Source organism: Loxodonta africana, chromosome 20 (genome assembly GCF_030014295.1).
Source record: "Loxodonta africana isolate mLoxAfr1 chromosome 20, mLoxAfr1.hap2, whole genome shotgun sequence".
In the NCBI taxonomy this organism is placed as follows: domain Eukaryota; kingdom Metazoa; phylum Chordata; class Mammalia; order Proboscidea; family Elephantidae; genus Loxodonta; species Loxodonta africana.
The window spans coordinates 71,952,375-71,968,533 of record NC_087361.1 but is presented as its reverse complement, the minus strand read 5'-3'; the positions used below and the strand labels follow the sequence as shown (position 1 = coordinate 71,968,533).

Here is a 16,159-nt window from a genome sequence, read left to right as displayed (position 1 = left end):
CTGTCAGACCTTGGCTGTCCACAGAGAAAGAGCCACTCATCTGAACACCTTTCTGGAATGAGGTGATGTCTAGTTAGATAAGTTGAATGTGGTGGGCCTGAGTCTTTGGGCATCAGCCTCTCACCCCTTGCCTGCTTGTCCTGACAGAGGATGGGCTGCAAAGGTCTCTGAGGGTGTCAGGCCTGGAAGTGTGGGATGGGGCCCCTTCCAAGGGAGTATTCTGTAAAGCCAGGGCAAGAGCTATGGCCTCAGGTGCCAGGATGCAGCACTGGTCTGCTGGGTGGGGCTTGCAGGAAGCCAGGGCTGACCCATGTGGCTGGCTGGGCAGGCCTGCACATGCGCTCTTGCTCCCAAGGAGATGGCCTCTCAGTCCAACTAGCTCTTATGTCTCTGGCCACTTGCAGCTTGCAAAGCTCTGGTAGGTGGTAGGAGAGAACTCCCTGAGGCACCCACTCAGAGTTTACCTTCAAAGCCTCTTCCTCTTCCCCTTCCAGCCCCCATCGGTTTCAGCTTGGACCTTGCTACCCCACACTAGAAGCAGGACTCCCTCAGCTTCCAATGGGAGATTTCACTGAATTGCTACGGAAACCAAAATGCAAAGTGGGAGGAAGGAAATCATCAGGACACATGGGTGGCTGGAGGGGAGGGGCTACAGAGCAGACTCTCCTTGACTTTCTTACTCTTGTATCCAACCCTAGCCCCTGTATTCCTAACACATCCCATGCAATACGGATGGATAGGGATTTTTATGGGATGGGTAGGAGGATCCCACCCCTGCCCTTGGGGTGCAGGACACTCCTTAGGGGGTGAATCCTCAAGCACTGAGGGGCCTTGGGATTTTTCAGGAATTTGCCACCTTAACTCGGGAGCTGAGCATGTGTCGGGAGCAGCTTCTAGAGCGGGAGGAAGAGATCTCAGAGCTGAAGGCAGAACGAAATAACACAAGGGTAGGTGGAGATGACCTGGGGTGTGAGAGAGAGAGAGTGTGTGTGTGTGTGTGTGTGTGTGTGTGTGTGAGAGAGGGAGAGACAGGCGGGGACACCTTGACTGAGGGAGCAGGCGTGAATGGGGTCAGGCACGTCCAGCCCCATCCTTATACTTTCTTGCCTTATGTTTAAATCATTTAACTACCAGCACTAGACTTTTCACCCAGTTGCTGGATTGTGGAAAGGTTGGGGACTTGGGCAGAGGCCGGGGCAACCAGTTTGAGGCGGGCATTCATTTGGGACAGTAATTAACCGAGTCCTGTAGACAACATCCGATCCTGTTGTGCATGGAGTCGCCATGAGTCAGCTAACAATAGCATGGACGTATTTCAGCATTTTAACGATGGTGTGGCTGTAGTGCTGCCTACTAGGTGACCATGTGGGCCCTGCTTATGTCCCCTGGGGCACATGCTCACAACCCGTCCTCCCTCGCCTGTTCCCTTCCAGCTGCTTCTGGAACATCTGGAGTGCCTGGTGTCCCGCCATGAGCGGTCACTGCGGATGACAGTGGTGAAGCGCCAGGCCCAGTCACCTTCAGGGGTCTCCAGTGAGGTGGAGGTGCTAAAGGCTCTCAAGTCGCTGTTTGAGCACCATAAGGCCTTGGATGAGAAGGTACCCGGCTGCCAGCCTGGCCCATGCCCAGCCTACCCCGCATGCAGCCAGGCTTCCCTGAGCCTCCATGTGACCCTTCTCTGAGATTCCTCTGTCCCGTGTCTAGGGAAAACTGCCCTCTAGCTTTGGAACTGGCTGTCGCCCACTGCCAGTTTGTGGTCCTCCTTCCAGTTCCCTCCCTTTTGGAATGCCCTTCTCTTTGCTATATGCCCAAAGGTGGTAGACCAAGCCCAGGCCCCTCCAGCCTGAGCCCAGTGGGATCTCCCTTTCTTACTCCATCTCCCCTTATCTGGGCAGGTGCGAGAGCGGCTCCGGGCAGCACTGGAGCGAGTTACCACCTTGGAGGAGCAGTTGGCAGGTGCCCACCAGCAGGTAAGCTGCCTGCCTGTCCTCTGTCTGTAGACACCAGCTCCTGGAGACCCAGGCTGGTTTACTCCTTTGCTTCACTCTGTTCCTCATCCACTTTTTCCCCATGGTCTTGGTAGGAGACTGCTAGCCAAGGCTAGGCTAGACGCCTCTGTCTGGGAGGCGGGGGGCTCAGAAGGGTCTAGAACGTATAGGAGTTTCTCTTTTCTTTGATTCATTGGCCTGGGGGTGTGCTCTATAGGTGTCTGCCCTGCAGCAGGGGGCAGGGGTTCAGGATGGAGTGCCAGAAGAGGAGGGGACCGTGGAGGTGGCACCAAAATGCCTGTGGAAGGTGGGTAACGGGGCAGCTGCATAGCAGGGGGCACATATTCCCCAAGACAGGAGGTGGGGGCCCTGCCTTGCCTTGGTTCAGTAGAGTAACTGAGATAAGTATGGCTTCTTCTGCAGTATTCCATCTTCTCTCTCCTTTCCCCCATCCTATCTGCAAAGAAATCTATAGGTTTTTGTTTTTGTGCCCAGTACGCTGCTAGGCACATAACGTGCTTGTCTAGCTTGAATTGTTAAGTGCCATCTACCTTGTGGATCAGCTTCAGGCGAGATTCTCTCTCTCTCTCTGAGCGTTCACTCCCCTTAATTATGCCTCTGTTTGGGCTATGCAAGGCTGAGATAGCAGGTAAAGCTAGACATGGTTGTTTTTCAAAAGATAGATAGGGAAGCGAGGGTGTTTGCCCAGTGTCTGGAGTGAGCCCCTGGCCCAAGGGAAAGAAGGTGAACGTGGAGGTGTGCTCTGGCATGGGGACAGGGCTGTGACCTGCTCTGGGAGTGCTGTCCCTTCTCCCATCTTCCTGGGTTAAGGCAGGGGAGTGGGGCGCCTTGGGTCCAATGGCTGACTGGTGGCTCACTGTCCCTGGAGGATGAGGCGGGCCGGGTGGAAGAGCTGCAGGAGCTCCTGGAGAAGCAGAACTTTGAGTTGAGCCAGGCCCGAGAGAGACTGGTCACCCTGACAGCAACTGTGACTGAACTGGAGGAGGACCTGGGCACGGCCCGCCGGGACCTCATCAAGTCCGAGGAGCTGAGCAGCAAGCATCAGCGGGACCTCCGTGAGGTGAGTGAAGGCCTGGCCTGCTCTCGGTGCAGGGCGTTTAGCACTCAGGAGGGCAGTGGCTTGGTCTTGGCCGGAGGGTCCAGCAGGGGGCTGGGAGTGCTGAATACTAGGTGGGGTCCAGCCTAGGGAGGGGAGTCCCTGGGTGCTTAAAACAGTTAAGCGCTTGACTGCTAGCCAAAGGTTGGCTGTTCAAACCCATCCAGAGACTCCATAGAAGACAGACCTGGCAATCTGCTTCCAAAAGATAACAGCCTTGAAAACCTTATGGAGCAGTTCTACTGTGCGCATGTGAGGTAGCCATGAGTCAGAATTGCCTCAGTGGCAACTAACAACAGCAACAACAATGTAGGAAGGGACGAGGAGGGTGGGCAAGGTCAGAAACTGACAGAAGAGCATGGAGAAGGTACGGGTGTTGGTGGGAAGTGCGGGCAAAGTGGGGCAAATGAGGCTCATGACCTCACTCTTGTCCTCTCCCCTGCTACCCAGGCTCTGGCCCAGAAGGAGGACATGGAGGAGCGAATCACTACACTGGAGAAGCGCTACCTGGCTGCTCAGCGCGAGGCCACATCCATCCATGACCTCAATGACAAACTGGAGAACGAGCTGGCCAACAAGGAGTCCCTACACCGTCAGGTAACTCCTCCAGGTGGGGAGGGGGGATGTATTGTGCTTTACCCTGGAGATCCTGACAATTGTGCTGGAACCTTCCTTGGTGGCCCAGGAGTCCCTGGGTTCCTGAAGGTCACCTTGGGAAAGGAGAAGCATCATCTAGGGTGAGTCAGGCATCCTGGGCAGCCCGGAACCAAGGTTGTCCCTTGCTGCTCCTGACCTGTGACCTGCTCTCTGCAGGCTGAGGTTGAGGCAAGGTGGGGGAGGAGGGAGGAGTTTCCACACACCTTCTGGAACCACTTCCCTGCCCCCACTCTCCTAGTGTGAGGAGAAGGCCAGACACCTACAGGAGCTGCTGGAGGTGGCTGAGCAGAAGCTGCAGCAGACAATGCGCAAGGCAGAGACACTGCCGGAGGTGGAGGCAGAGCTGGCCCAGAGAATCGCAGCCCTCACCAAGGCAAGTGGGCCAGGGCTTGGGTCTGCTCTGTCCTCTCTCCTGAGCTCTTACAGGGCCAGGCAGTGAGTGGAGAGGGTGGAAGGCACATTGAGCTGAGAGCCAGAAAACCCCTTCTCACAGTGTGACTCCAGGACACACGTTGCCTTGGGTCTGTTAGTTAGGAAGAGTGATCCCTGCCCTCATCACCCCACGGAGCTGGGGCGATCACAGAAGAAGGTGTATAAAAGCACTTCAATGAATAGAAGACACTACTGCTAAGACAAAGTATTTTTATTATCATTTACACCATTGTAGTTAATACTGTCTTTTCTTTGGGGCTGGAGTGGAAAGATTAGGACTTTCATCTCTGGAAAGATGAGCTCTGAGAGGAGATATGATCAAGGTCTGTCCGTCCCTGAAGGCGGTGGGCTGGGAGCTTAGGCTGAGCACACCCTTCCTCATTGAATGGGCGCGTTGTAGATCTCGCGAGCACCCCTGGGTGACTGAAGGATGCAGCTTTAGGATAAATAAAGTACTGGCTGCTGTGGGGTTGCTTCTGACTCACGGCAACCCCACGTGTGTCGGAGCAGAACCGTGCTCCCCAGCGTTTTCAGTGGCTGATATTTCAGAAGTTGGTCGCCAGGCCTTTCCTCTAAGGTGCCTCTGGGTGGAATTGAAGCTTCAGTGTTTCTGTTCGCAACAATCATTTTACCACAGGGTAGATAAAAGAGTGCATCATGTTACCATTATGGATAGTAAACTTTATGGAGTAATAACTCCTAAGAGGTATGCAGGCTGAAAAACAATAGGTTCTGGTTTTAGATTTTTTCTGGAAGAGTTAGGTAACAGTGTGAACATAAGTATGTAGTGGGTTAATCAGGAGAATTTAGGAGTGTTTGCAGTGGGTTGGAAGTTTTCAGGAGGGTCTTATGTGGGATCACTATAACTACCCTCAGCTCATGGATAGAAGGAACCCAGATTTAGTAAGCAGCAGTACCCTGGGCCTCTGGAGGAGAGGGGCTGGTCAGTGTGGCCACTTGGATGCTTCACGGATGGAACCCATGGCCTGGCTGTCCCCCAGTAGGACCATGACCAGGTCTGATTTCGCCACCGACTGGCTCTGTGACCTTGGAAAAGCTGCCCCTCCCTCATTTGCCTTCAGTGTCCTTACCTCTGTCATGATGGGGTTGGACTTGGTGGTCTCTAAGGTCTTCCCAAAGGGCCCTGGTGGTGCAGTGGTTAAGCATTCAGTGGTTCAAACCCACTAGCTGCTCTGTGGGAGAAAAGACCTGGTGGTCTGCTTCTATAAAGATTTCAGCCTAGGAAACCCTATGCGGCAGCTATTCTCTGTCCTACAGGGTCGCTATGAGTAGGAATCGACTCACAGCACGCAACAACAGTCTTTCTAGTCCCTAGGAGTGAAGGGCAAGGTTTAAATTGCAGCAGAGGATGTTATGTGTGGGATGCTGAGCAGTCAGCCCTGGTGTCTCCCAAAAACCGACAGGAGGGGATGGGCTGAAGTGATCAACGTGTTCAAGTGAGTCACAGCAGGGGCGTTTTTAAAGAAGGATTTTCTAACTTTACGAGGTGTGATATTCTGGAATCCCTTCTCAGTGGAGACAGTGGGGTCTCCTCTCTGGAGATACGTGAAAGAAAAAGGAGACCACTCTACCTGGACTGGTTTTACAACAGCAACATAACCATGGCTAACGTGGATTGGGAGCAGCCCTGGTGGTGCAGTCATTGAATGCTCGGCTGCTAACCAAAAGGTTGGAAGTTCGAGCTCACCCGTGGCTCTGTGAGAATAAAAACCTGGTGTTCTGCGCCCATAAAGATTTACAGGCTTAGAAACTCTATAGGACAGTCTTGCTCTGTCTTATAGGATCACTGTGAGTCAGAATCAACTTGACAGCCCACAATAACAACAGTAAGCATGGGTTGTGTGTTTGTTGTGCTCTAAGTGCTTCCCACGGACTAGCTCCTTCAGTCCTCTCAGTGATCCAGTAGGCATGGGTGATTTTACTGCCCACATTTACAGCTGAGGAAACTAAGGTTCAGTAACTTGCCCAAGGTCACACACTTGGTAAGAGAGGGAGCTATGGTTAGAACCCAGGCAGTCTGGCTTGGGTCCATGTACTTAAGTGCAGTTCCATTATCTGGAGGCATAGAGGAGATTTATGGTAGTTCATGCTTTCGAGGGGCATTTTTTCTGGAGACACAGGGAGGATTTATGGCCTCTTGAGCTGCCAGCTTCAGGATGTTTTAAGAACAACCCTGACCAGGAAGGAGGTGGGACAACCTGACAGGAGTAATGGGTGCTTGGGAAACAAAGCCACATTGATGGCTGTTCTGCTCCAGGATGCCAGGTAGAAGCCTGGGCTTCTTTGGTCCCTGAGGCCCTGATCTCCAAGACACCCGGCACCAGGGTGTGTGGGACAGGGGGCCAGAGCAGGAGGAACAGAGAGATCAATGGGCTTCCCTGGCCCATCCCTGCCCCTAGGCTGAAGAACGCCATGGGAACATTGAGGAGCACCTGAGGCAGCTGGAGGGGCAGCTGGAGGAGAAGAACCAGGAGCTGGCAAGGGTGAGGGCACCGGGTTGGGCCCTCAGCCTTCACTCCCCCAGACTCCTAGGATGGTCTATGGACAGAGGAAGGGTTGGGGCTGGGGAAGGACTGTAGCAGTGATGGAAGGGGCCTGGCCAGGTACAGAGTCACAGAGCGAGTCACAGACGCCTGCAGGTAGGGAGGAGGTGGTCAGGAGCGCCGGAGAGAGGCACTCCCAAAGGTGAACGAGTAGAAGAACCCTGACGGGGGGGGGCTGGCTCCAGGTGAGGGCTGGGAGAAGGCCCTGGGGTGGCCTGGTGCGAGGCAGGCTGGCTGTGCAGGTGCGCCAGCGGGAGAAGATGAACGAGGATCACAACAAGCGACTGTCAGACACCGTGGACCGCTTGCTTAGCGAGTCGAACGAGCGCCTGCAGCTCCACCTGAAGGAGCGCATGGCAGCCCTGGAGGAAAAGGTGCTGAGCGCCCAGGGCCTGGATGAGCTGGGCGGGGGCGGGGCTTTCGGGAGGGGCGGGGCCGGCTGAGAGGGGCGGGGGGAGAGGAGGGTGTGGGTGGAGCCGACCGGCCTGAAGGGCAGGGATTGGGATGACAGAGGTTAGACAAGGGGGGAGGCTGGGGTTGGAGGTATGGTCAGGGCGGGGCTGGGGCTGCAGGTCAGTGTGGAGTCGGCCTGGAGAGCTGGGGTTGGGGGATGGAGACTGGGCAAGGGAGGGGACCAGGCAGAGCCGCAGAGCCGGGGGTAGGGACGTGGGAGTGGGCCGGGAGGTTTGGGCCTGAGCCGTAGAGCGGCCGGGGTCCCTGGCTCACTGCTGTTCCCCCCAGAACACGCTGATCCAGGAGTTGGAGAGCTCCCAGCGGCAGATCGAGGAGCAGCACCACCACAAGGTAGCCAGCTGCTGGCCAGCCCCGCCCAGACTGGGAGGGTCTGGTGGTCAGGATTCTAGCGGCTGCTGTGATACCCTCCGCGGCACTGGTAGCCCATACGGTAGCCCGCGTGCATACATGATTTCACCAGTTCACACTGCAGCCCTTCACAGCAGATACACCCCTCCCTGCATGTAAAGAAGCAGCCAAGGCCATAGGCTCAGGCCGTAGGGTGGTGATGGTGGCAGCAGAGAGGTAGGACCCAGTGGAGGGCTCAACAAAAGGATTTGTTGGGACCTCGACTCCTAGTGAGACAGAAGTCTAGTGATTCCTGGAGAATTAGCCACTGTCCTTGCCTCAGCAACGTCTGTGAGGGCACCAGGGCTTCTCTGCTGCCCAGCCTCTTTGCCATGCCAACGTGTGGTGGTGAGGAATCAGCAGGACTCTTCCAGCAGCAGCCTGCCCCAGACTGACCTCTCCTGGCTCTGATACTCTGCCTGCCCCTTTGCTGACCCTTCTGCTCACTCTCCAGTTGGACCTCTTCTCTTTGGTGTCATCTGTGGGCCTGGCCTGGGGCCCCTGGCTTTGGACTTCACAGTGTATGCTTCTGCGTCTCTTCAATTCTGCTGTCTTCTTTGTCCCTCCCTGATGCCCACTCTTCCCTCTCTGCCCCTTCCTGGCCCCCACCCTCTTCCTGGATCTGCCTGGCACAGGGCCGCCTGTCTGAAGAGATTGAGAAGCTGCGCCAAGAGGTGGACCAGCTGAAGGGTCGAGGGGGGCCCTTTGTGGATGGCATCCACTCCAGGTACTGGAGCGCGGGAGGCTGGGCGAGCTGGGATGGGGTCCTGGATGCACCCTGAGGAAAGAGACTTCCCTCTACCAAGACTGCCCAGGAACCCCAGGGTCCTCCTCCTATTCAGGGTGGGACACTGAGGCTCAGAGAACTTGTTCAAAGTACCCAGCTCATACAGGCAGCTTAGAGGGGAGCACCTGTCCTCAGAGGGTTGCTGAGAGGTCAGTAAAGCAGATAGTGTTCCTGCCTAGTGCCATGGGACACAGGCTTGCTTCCTGCTTCTTTGATAGAGGGGCCTGCTGTTGGAGAGGGCCTGCTGAATTACATGCTCACCCATGTCCCCAGGACCCTCTGAGGGAGAGTGCCACTCAATCTAGTTCTTTTGAGATACTATCTTTAGGGCTCTAGAGGATTGCTGTTTGAGAGTTGAGAGTTGAGGACCACCTAAAGTCACATAGCAGGTAGTGGGTAGAAAGGCAGCAGGACAGACTGAAATAAGGCATCAAGAACTGCCTTAGTGCTGGGAGCTGAGATGCCTGATCACTAATAAGTCATGGCATCCCTTTTCCCAAAAACTTGTTAAGAGATGGTGAGTGGGGCTTCCACCTAATGCTTGCATTAGGCTCATGTTTTAGGCAACTTCTGGATTTCTCTCCCCATTTTGTGAAACTTCTGGCATTGAATTCAAACCTCAAGTCTGCCTTCAGGTAGAGGAGACCGAAGTAGATGTTGCCATTTAAAGTCAGTGATTCAGTAGTCTCTTAGATCAGAGTCCCTGTGATTCTCCTTAGTCTTGTGCTTATTACATCAGGTAGTAGGGATCAGCTTCCATAAAGAGAGCTTAAAGGATATTTGTGTATTTCTGTGTGGGCCTGGGAGGTATAGTGCTTGAATTAGGTAAAGGGACATTGAACTTGGAGAAGCTCATGAGCGTCTAGGGCGGTACCCTAGACTTAAATACTATCTTCAAGTTCATCAGAAGTTGTTGTATGGAGAGAAGCAGGCAATTGAGACAGGAAATGGTAGTTGGGATTTTTTCTACTTCTCCCTTCCTGTAGGTTGCTCAGAAGGGACCAAGCACACAATTTAATAAGACATAGCTCAGAGTACACCAAGCCATTTGTCTACGACTAGCTTTCTTTAAGACCCATTGCTGCCAAGTTAATTCCAACTTGTAGTGACTCTGTAGGACCGAGTAGAACTGCCCCATAGGGCTTACAAGGAGCAGCTGGTGGATTCGAACTGCTGACCTTTTGGTTAGCAGCCGAGCTCTTAACCACTGTGCCACCAGGGCTCCTACTTGCTTTCTTTAATGTTTGGGAATTCCTGGCTTTGACCATCTTGGACCTGGGACTGAGGTGCAGGGGATAAGCAGGGAATAAGAAGAGGGGATAAGCAGGAACTCCCCTCTCTCCAGCTACCTGTTGTAGGCTCACCCTGCCCCTTTACTCTTCCCTCAAGGGTTCCTAGCAAGGAAGGGATAGGGAAAAAGTATCACTAGGGGAAGCTTCAGATATCCCAGAGGATCATTGCTGGGATCCTAAAATCTCAGGATTGGAATAGGCCCTTGGGGAAATCAAAATGGTTTCTCCAGACCACATCTGTGATACAGTGTCAGAGCCTCTGGAAGCTTCCTGAGGATGGATTTCAGCCAGGGATTCAGTCCAGACAGTAGGGAGACCCAAGGAAAGTTGCTGAAGAGACAACCAAGAAACAAGGCCTCTCTGAGCTAAAAGGACCTGTAGAGATCACCCCTTCCAGCCTCTCTCAGTGCTGGGAGCCCTCCTGTACAGTCCTAGGCAGATGGCCAAAGAGCCTCCACTTGAACACCTTGGATGGGGGTGGGACTCAGTTTTTTCAAAGCAGCCAGTGGCATTGTAAGTCAACTCTTGCTATTAGAAGGTCCTCTTATGTTAAAAAGAAAGCTACTTCCCTAGAATTTTCTCCCCTGGGTCATTCTGATCCCTAGAGCAACAGAGAATACTTTTTTTTTTTTTTATTGCGTAAGTGGCAGCCTTTCAGACATTTATGGTAGTTCTGTCCTGCTAAGCCTTCTCTTCTCCAAGCTGAAGCTCCCTTAACTCTCCGGGCCCAGTGGATGTGAGCTGGGGCTCTCAGTCCTCAGGGGCTGGCTTTTCTCTTGCCCACACCACTCAAGGTCGCACATGGGCAGTGCAGCAGACATGCGGTTCTCCTTGACCACAACCACCCACGTACCGCCTGGGCTGCATCGCCGCTTCTCAGCACTTCGGGAAGAGCCTGCCAAGGTAAGGGGGTGGAGGTGTGAGTGTGAGGGGTTCTCCCTGGGGAGTTTGGGGTCAGTTCGGCCGCGTGCCTGGCTCCACTTACATAGACGGCTGGCTGGCGTGCAGAGCAGATCCTCCCCCCGTCCTTCCCCATGTGGACAACAGCTGCAGCCCTGGGGTTGGGGCCATCATCAGCTGCAACAGCTGTGCCCCACTCACCCCAGCCTCCTGGTGGGCAAGAGGTAGGGGCTGGCGGGTGGCCAGCGAGTCTTTGAGGCCCCACAGAAGTGTGTGTGCGTGTGCCTGGGTGTGCAGGCGTGTGTTTCTGGTGGTCGGGGGAGGTGGGGTGGGGGAGGCAGAGGCAAGATGGAATTGGTAAGCTTTCTGGAACAAAAGCTGTGGCTTATGGGGGAGATGAGGGAGGGATGACAGGTTAACTGGGCCCTTGGGATGGCACCTGGAGTTTTCTGAGAAGCAGTTGAGCGCTCATGTTTTGTGACTCTGCCTTGGGAGGTTCTGGGGAACCAGGAAAGATAAGGGGCAGAAAAGGGCTGGCCGCAGTCTTTCTGGGCGGTCTGATTCCTGCCTGGCCCCAGAACTGCTCACCATGTTCTGCCCTGAGTCCAGGCCCTCTCCATGCTCTAGGGCACTAGAAGGTATAGATAGAGGAGGGAACTCCTACTCTGATGGAGAAAGATTCATCTCTGCCCTTAGGAAACCCCTAGTCTGATGGGGGAGCCACAGTCTGAAGGCATCTCTTTTTTCCCTCTCCCTTCTGCCTTTTCTCTGTTCATAAGAATGCAGCAGCTGTCAAAGAGCTCAAACTCCAGGCTGGAGGAGCTGGAAAAGAGCCCTAAGGGGAATTTAGGGATTAGGGCCATAGAGGGATAGGAGTTAGAGCACCTCTCTGTCCCCGGCCTTCTTCCTTTTTCTTTCCCTGTTCTGGCTTTCCAAGCCCAGTTACATGCCTTTGCCTTTTCTTGGCCTTTGTCCACTGAAGGAGGTTGTAGGATGATTTCTGAGAAGCCACCGACTGTCAGGGCTGACATGATGTGCTGAGACTGGGAAACACGACACAGACCTGCTTGGCTTTTCTTGTTCCCTGGATCTAGTCACCCTTTTTGTGTTTATGTTAATAGAAGTTAACAGCCTTTATGTAGCACTTACTTTGTGCCAGATACTGTGTTAAGCAGTTTACATGCATTTTCACAGTTAATCCTCACTATTACCCCTGAGGCGTGTACTATTATTATCCCCGTTTTACAAATGAAGAAACTGAGGCACAGCGAGATTAAACAACTTTCCCATGGTTGCACAATTAGTATTTGGTGGAGCGAAGACTCAAATCAAAGCAGCCTTTTTTCCTGAATCTGTCTTCAGAACCACTGTGCTCTCTGGCTTCTTGAGTTAGTTAGAGTACTATTTCTTAGACCTCAAGGTGCAAGCAAATCACCTGAGGACTTTGTTAAAATGCAAATTCTGAATTGGTAGGTCTGGCGGTGAAGCCTGAGATTCCGAATTTCTAACAAGTTCCCAGGAGATATGAATGTGCCAGGCCCTGGGACCGCACGTCGAGTGGCACAGAGTTAAGAGTTCTTTTAGAGGGTGGAGATGGGGGTGGCCCTGCTCCTCATCTATCTGGTGTGTCTTATTACTTTGCCTGTGCCCTCCTTCTTTGCTAAGGACTGGGAGCCATCTCCAGTGCCTGGGGTGCTGGCTCCCAAGGCCGCCGCTGCCTTTGATAGTGACCTGGAGATCTCCGATGTGGATGAAGATGAGCCAGGGAGGCTGGTGGGCTCCGTGGATGTTGTCTCTCCAAGTGGCCACTCTGATGCCCAGACCCTGGCCATGATGCTGCAGGAGCAGCTGGATGCCATCAACGAGGAGATCAGGTGAGGGAAGGTGTGGGGGCCCCAGGCGGTGCCTTGAAGGATGAGGCCCCTTCATGTCTGGGCAAACCCATCTTAGAACTAGGACTGAGTTGCATGACAGAAGGAACCTTTTACAAGCATTTGCTTGTGTCCTGTGTGGGGCATCAAGCAAATTTCGGGCTCAGTGCTGGACCGAGAGGGGCTGGGACCTCGAACTGACCCCTCAGGCTTTGTTGCTTCCCCTACGGCTGCAGATGTGCCTGTGTGGGGGAGACTGGAGGATGTATTCCTGCAACTCCTGTAGAGAGCCATAATCACTGCAAGTGTAGGCCCCACTCAGGGGGAGAGCTTTGTAAATGTCACGGTCAGTCTTACCATGGTCCCTGGTGTAGGCAGATACAGAAAAGGGAACAGAAAGTCAGAGACATTAAGTGACTTGCCCAAGGCCACACACCAAGAAAGTAGCAGAGCCAGGATTCAAACTCAGTCCACTGCACCATGTTTTCTGTCCCTAATAAGGCATCAAACAGAAGCCAGTGCCAGGGAAGGTTGTGAAAACCTCCACCTTATCCTGCCTCTTTAGAGTTTGTTAACGGTAATGGCAGATGACAAGGAGAAGTCGGAGCCAGGGTATATCAGAGCTTTACAGGGCGGTGGTCATCTGTCTGGTTCAGTGATGTCTGAACTTTTGGATTTCACAGATCAGCAGGGAAAAAAGAAGAGCACTAATGTAGGACCACCAACTCTTTATTTTGCAAAGTAAAACATTTACGATAACAACCACTTAATATTATAACTGTTCTGTAAAGGAAAGGCCCTCATGGAGCAGTGCTAAACACTCAGCTGCTAACCAGAAGGTCGACGGTTCGAATCCACCAGCGGCCCCTCAGGAGAAAAGACCTGGTGATCTGCTCCTGTAAAAATTATAGCCTAGGAAACCCTATGGGGCAGTTGTACTCTGTCCTGTAAGGTTGCTAGGAGTCAAAATTAACTTGACAGCACACAGAACAACAACAGAGTAGGAAAGACGGACTCTCAGAATGAAGACGAGTCCTTCTCCATGAAGGGCAGTTGGCGTCTTTCCATCACATATGTGTATGTGTGCACGTGTGTATGTGTATAAATGCCACACACACTCCTTCTCTCTGAGTATACATGCACACGTACACACCCATATAACCTTATCATTATTTTTCTCATGGAACAGGAAACACTCCATTGGGTGTCAGCATCGGTTAGAGGTCTTATGTTTGGGTACTATTGATTTAAAGCACTCTTGGCATTGTATGCAGCCCCTAGGTGGTGCAAACAGTAACCCACTTGGCTGCTAACCAAAAGGTTGGAGGTTCGAGTCTACCCAGAGGTGCCTCAGAAGAAAGGCCTGGCAATCTACTTTGGAAAAATCAACCGTTGAAAAGCCTATGGACCCCAATTCTACTCTGACACACATGGGGTTGCCATGAGTCAGAATTGACTCAATGGCAACTGTTTTTTTTTGACATTGTATGTGTTGGGAGACTGAGGCCCAGAGAGCAAAGTGCCCGACTTCAAGGTCGCCCTGTAGGTCAGGAATTCCGACTTGCAGGATGGTTGTGTTCCACTGGCTAAAATGCCTGTTTCTCAGCAACTGTTTTTGTTGAACCATGTGGTAGGCCAGCTAGTGAGAGAGAAAGAAATGTTTCTAAGCTACAGCAGGATAGAACCAACTGTGCCCATCAGGCCTTGTGTATCCGTGCAATGCCGGGCAAATGGGGGCATTGCCTGGACTAACAGTGAGATCTCATGTGCCTGCTCCCAGGATGATCCAGGAGGAGAAGGAGTCCACTGAGCTCCGCGCTGAGGAGATTGAGACACAAGTGACCAGTGGCAGCATGGAGGCCTTGAACCTGACACAGCTGCGCAAGCGTGCTTCCATCCCCACCTCTCTGACAGCCCTGTCCCTGGCCAGCGCGTCCCCCCCGCTCAGCGGCCGCTCTACCCCGAAGCTTACCTCCCGCAGTGCTGCCCAGGACCTGGACCGAATGGGGGTCATGACCCTGGTGAGATATCATTGGGCTCTGCCTTGAGGACTGGCCAAGGGGAGTTTATAGGGTGGGAGAGCTCATGCTCTCTTAATTGGGCCTGGCACCTTCTTCCCAGGACTGGTGCAGGTCCCAGGATGTCAGGCCCCTGAAATGAACTTCTGGGCTTGGAAGGGGCCTGTGTAGTATCTCCCTTCCCTCTGCCTTGGATGGGCATAGAGCGCCTGAGAAACTCACTCACTGCCCATGCCTCTTCCTCTCTTCCAGAGGTAGCTCCGACTTATCATTCCAGGCCAGCGTGTTTCTGCTTTGGTGTTCTCTCCAGGCCCTTGTGAGGCCCCAAGGGCCTCAACAGTGCCAGGGAGAGCCTGGGCAGGGCACTCGACCCTGTCTCCCCATCCTAAGGCCACCAGGTTCCCCTTGGGTTGATGAGGGCACCCAGAAGGTGAGTCAGTGCTCACCCTTTGCTCTCTCTTCCAGCCCAGTGACTTAAGAAAGCATAGGAGGAAGCTGCTGGTGAGTGCTGCCTGATGCCCAGGTACTAACGGGTTAATTGCCCCCAGCCCCTTCCTGTTGGCCTCCCCCCCGGGCTCTTGAGTGTGAACTTAGAGAGGCCCCTGGGCCTCCCCAGTGTACTTCTCCATGCCCCTCTGCCTCGTCCGGGCTGGGTAGGCAGGCCCCAGGTCGCTCCCTCTATCCCCTGACGGCTCTACTGTCTGTTCAGTCGCCAGTGTCTCGGGAAGAGAACCGAGAGGATAAAGCCACCATAAAATGTGAGACTTCTCCTCCTTCCTCACCCAGGACGCTGCGGCTAGAGAAGCTTGGCCACCCAGCCCTGAGCCAGGAGGAAGGCAAGAGGTAAGTAGAGCAGGCCCCCACCTCTAGTCTCTTCATCCCCAAGGTCATCTCATTCCTCTCCCTGCCTCTGAACACTCTGCATCTCACCTACCCCAGGCACCTGAATGGCTCACTTCTCTTTGACACACCATCAGGGAAGGATATTTTTTTTTACCCCTGGTCATGGGCTTTGAGCATCCCCCTTTACCTCTACCCTGAGTTCTTCCTGAGGTCTAACTTCTGTCTTTCCTGCTGTAATTGAAGTATATTTCTTCTCATTCCACCCCCTCCTGGCTGTCATCTTTAGTTCCTTGGAGGATCAGGGCAGCAACCCCAGCAGCAGCAACAGCAGCCAAGACTCCTTACACAAGGGCGCCAAGCGCAAGGGCATCAAGTCATCCATCGGCCGTCTGTTCGGGAAGAAGGAGAAGGGCAGGCTGATCCAGCTGAGTCGAGATGGACCCACGGGCCATGGTCTCTGTCCCCTTCCTAGCCAGGGGTGGGGATAGAGGGCTCAGAGGCAGGAGGGTATACCTGGGTCAGGCCTTCTCTGGCTGTCTCCCAGGGATTAGTGTGAGTGGAAGCCACACGCAGACAGATTTCAGCACCAGAGAAGCAGGAGTTTTCTGTTAGAGCTATCTCATGGCAAGAGGGGCTGCCTTATGAGACGGGAGGCTTCTGCCAATAGAAGTGCCAAGCAGTACTGGATGGCGACTGGCTTTGCGGCTGTAGAAGAGATTCCTGTATTGGACACTGAGGTTTCTTCCAGTTTGGAGGTTTTCTGATGTTACCGTGCTCAGGACATTCAGGAAGTAAACCAGCAAAATGAGGCTAGAGAAACTTCTTGGTT

At 53.6% G+C, this 16,159-nt stretch overlaps 1 protein-coding gene across 4 annotated transcripts in view; it reads left to right on the top strand.

Annotated features, from left to right (window-relative positions):
* The window catches only part of PPFIA4 (PTPRF interacting protein alpha 4), an 83,629-nt gene that overhangs the window by 20,330 nt on the left and 47,140 nt on the right, over positions 1 to 16,159 (top strand). For 3 of the 4 annotated variants that reach the window (XM_064273370.1, XM_064273371.1, XM_064273369.1), the window contains 17 exons: positions 846 to 947; positions 1,434 to 1,598; positions 1,896 to 1,970; positions 2,206 to 2,295; positions 2,878 to 3,069; positions 3,556 to 3,702; positions 4,001 to 4,135; positions 6,615 to 6,698; positions 7,001 to 7,132; positions 7,500 to 7,562; positions 8,255 to 8,346; positions 10,493 to 10,601; positions 12,264 to 12,472; positions 14,250 to 14,490; positions 14,953 to 14,988; positions 15,197 to 15,330; positions 15,617 to 15,783. In XM_064273370.1, the coding sequence (XP_064129440.1) occupies positions 846 to 947; positions 1,434 to 1,598; positions 1,896 to 1,970; positions 2,206 to 2,295; positions 2,878 to 3,069; positions 3,556 to 3,702; positions 4,001 to 4,135; positions 6,615 to 6,698; positions 7,001 to 7,132; positions 7,500 to 7,562; positions 8,255 to 8,346; positions 10,493 to 10,601; positions 12,264 to 12,472; positions 14,250 to 14,490; positions 14,953 to 14,988; positions 15,197 to 15,330; positions 15,617 to 15,783 (2,173 nt within the window). The remainder of the gene's footprint in view (positions 1 to 845; positions 948 to 1,433; positions 1,599 to 1,895; positions 1,971 to 2,205; positions 2,296 to 2,877; positions 3,070 to 3,555; positions 3,703 to 4,000; positions 4,136 to 6,614; positions 6,699 to 7,000; positions 7,133 to 7,499; positions 7,563 to 8,254; positions 8,347 to 10,492; positions 10,602 to 12,263; positions 12,473 to 14,249; positions 14,491 to 14,952; positions 14,989 to 15,196; positions 15,331 to 15,616; positions 15,784 to 16,159) is intronic. The other variant, XM_064273372.1, reaches the window with a different exon arrangement.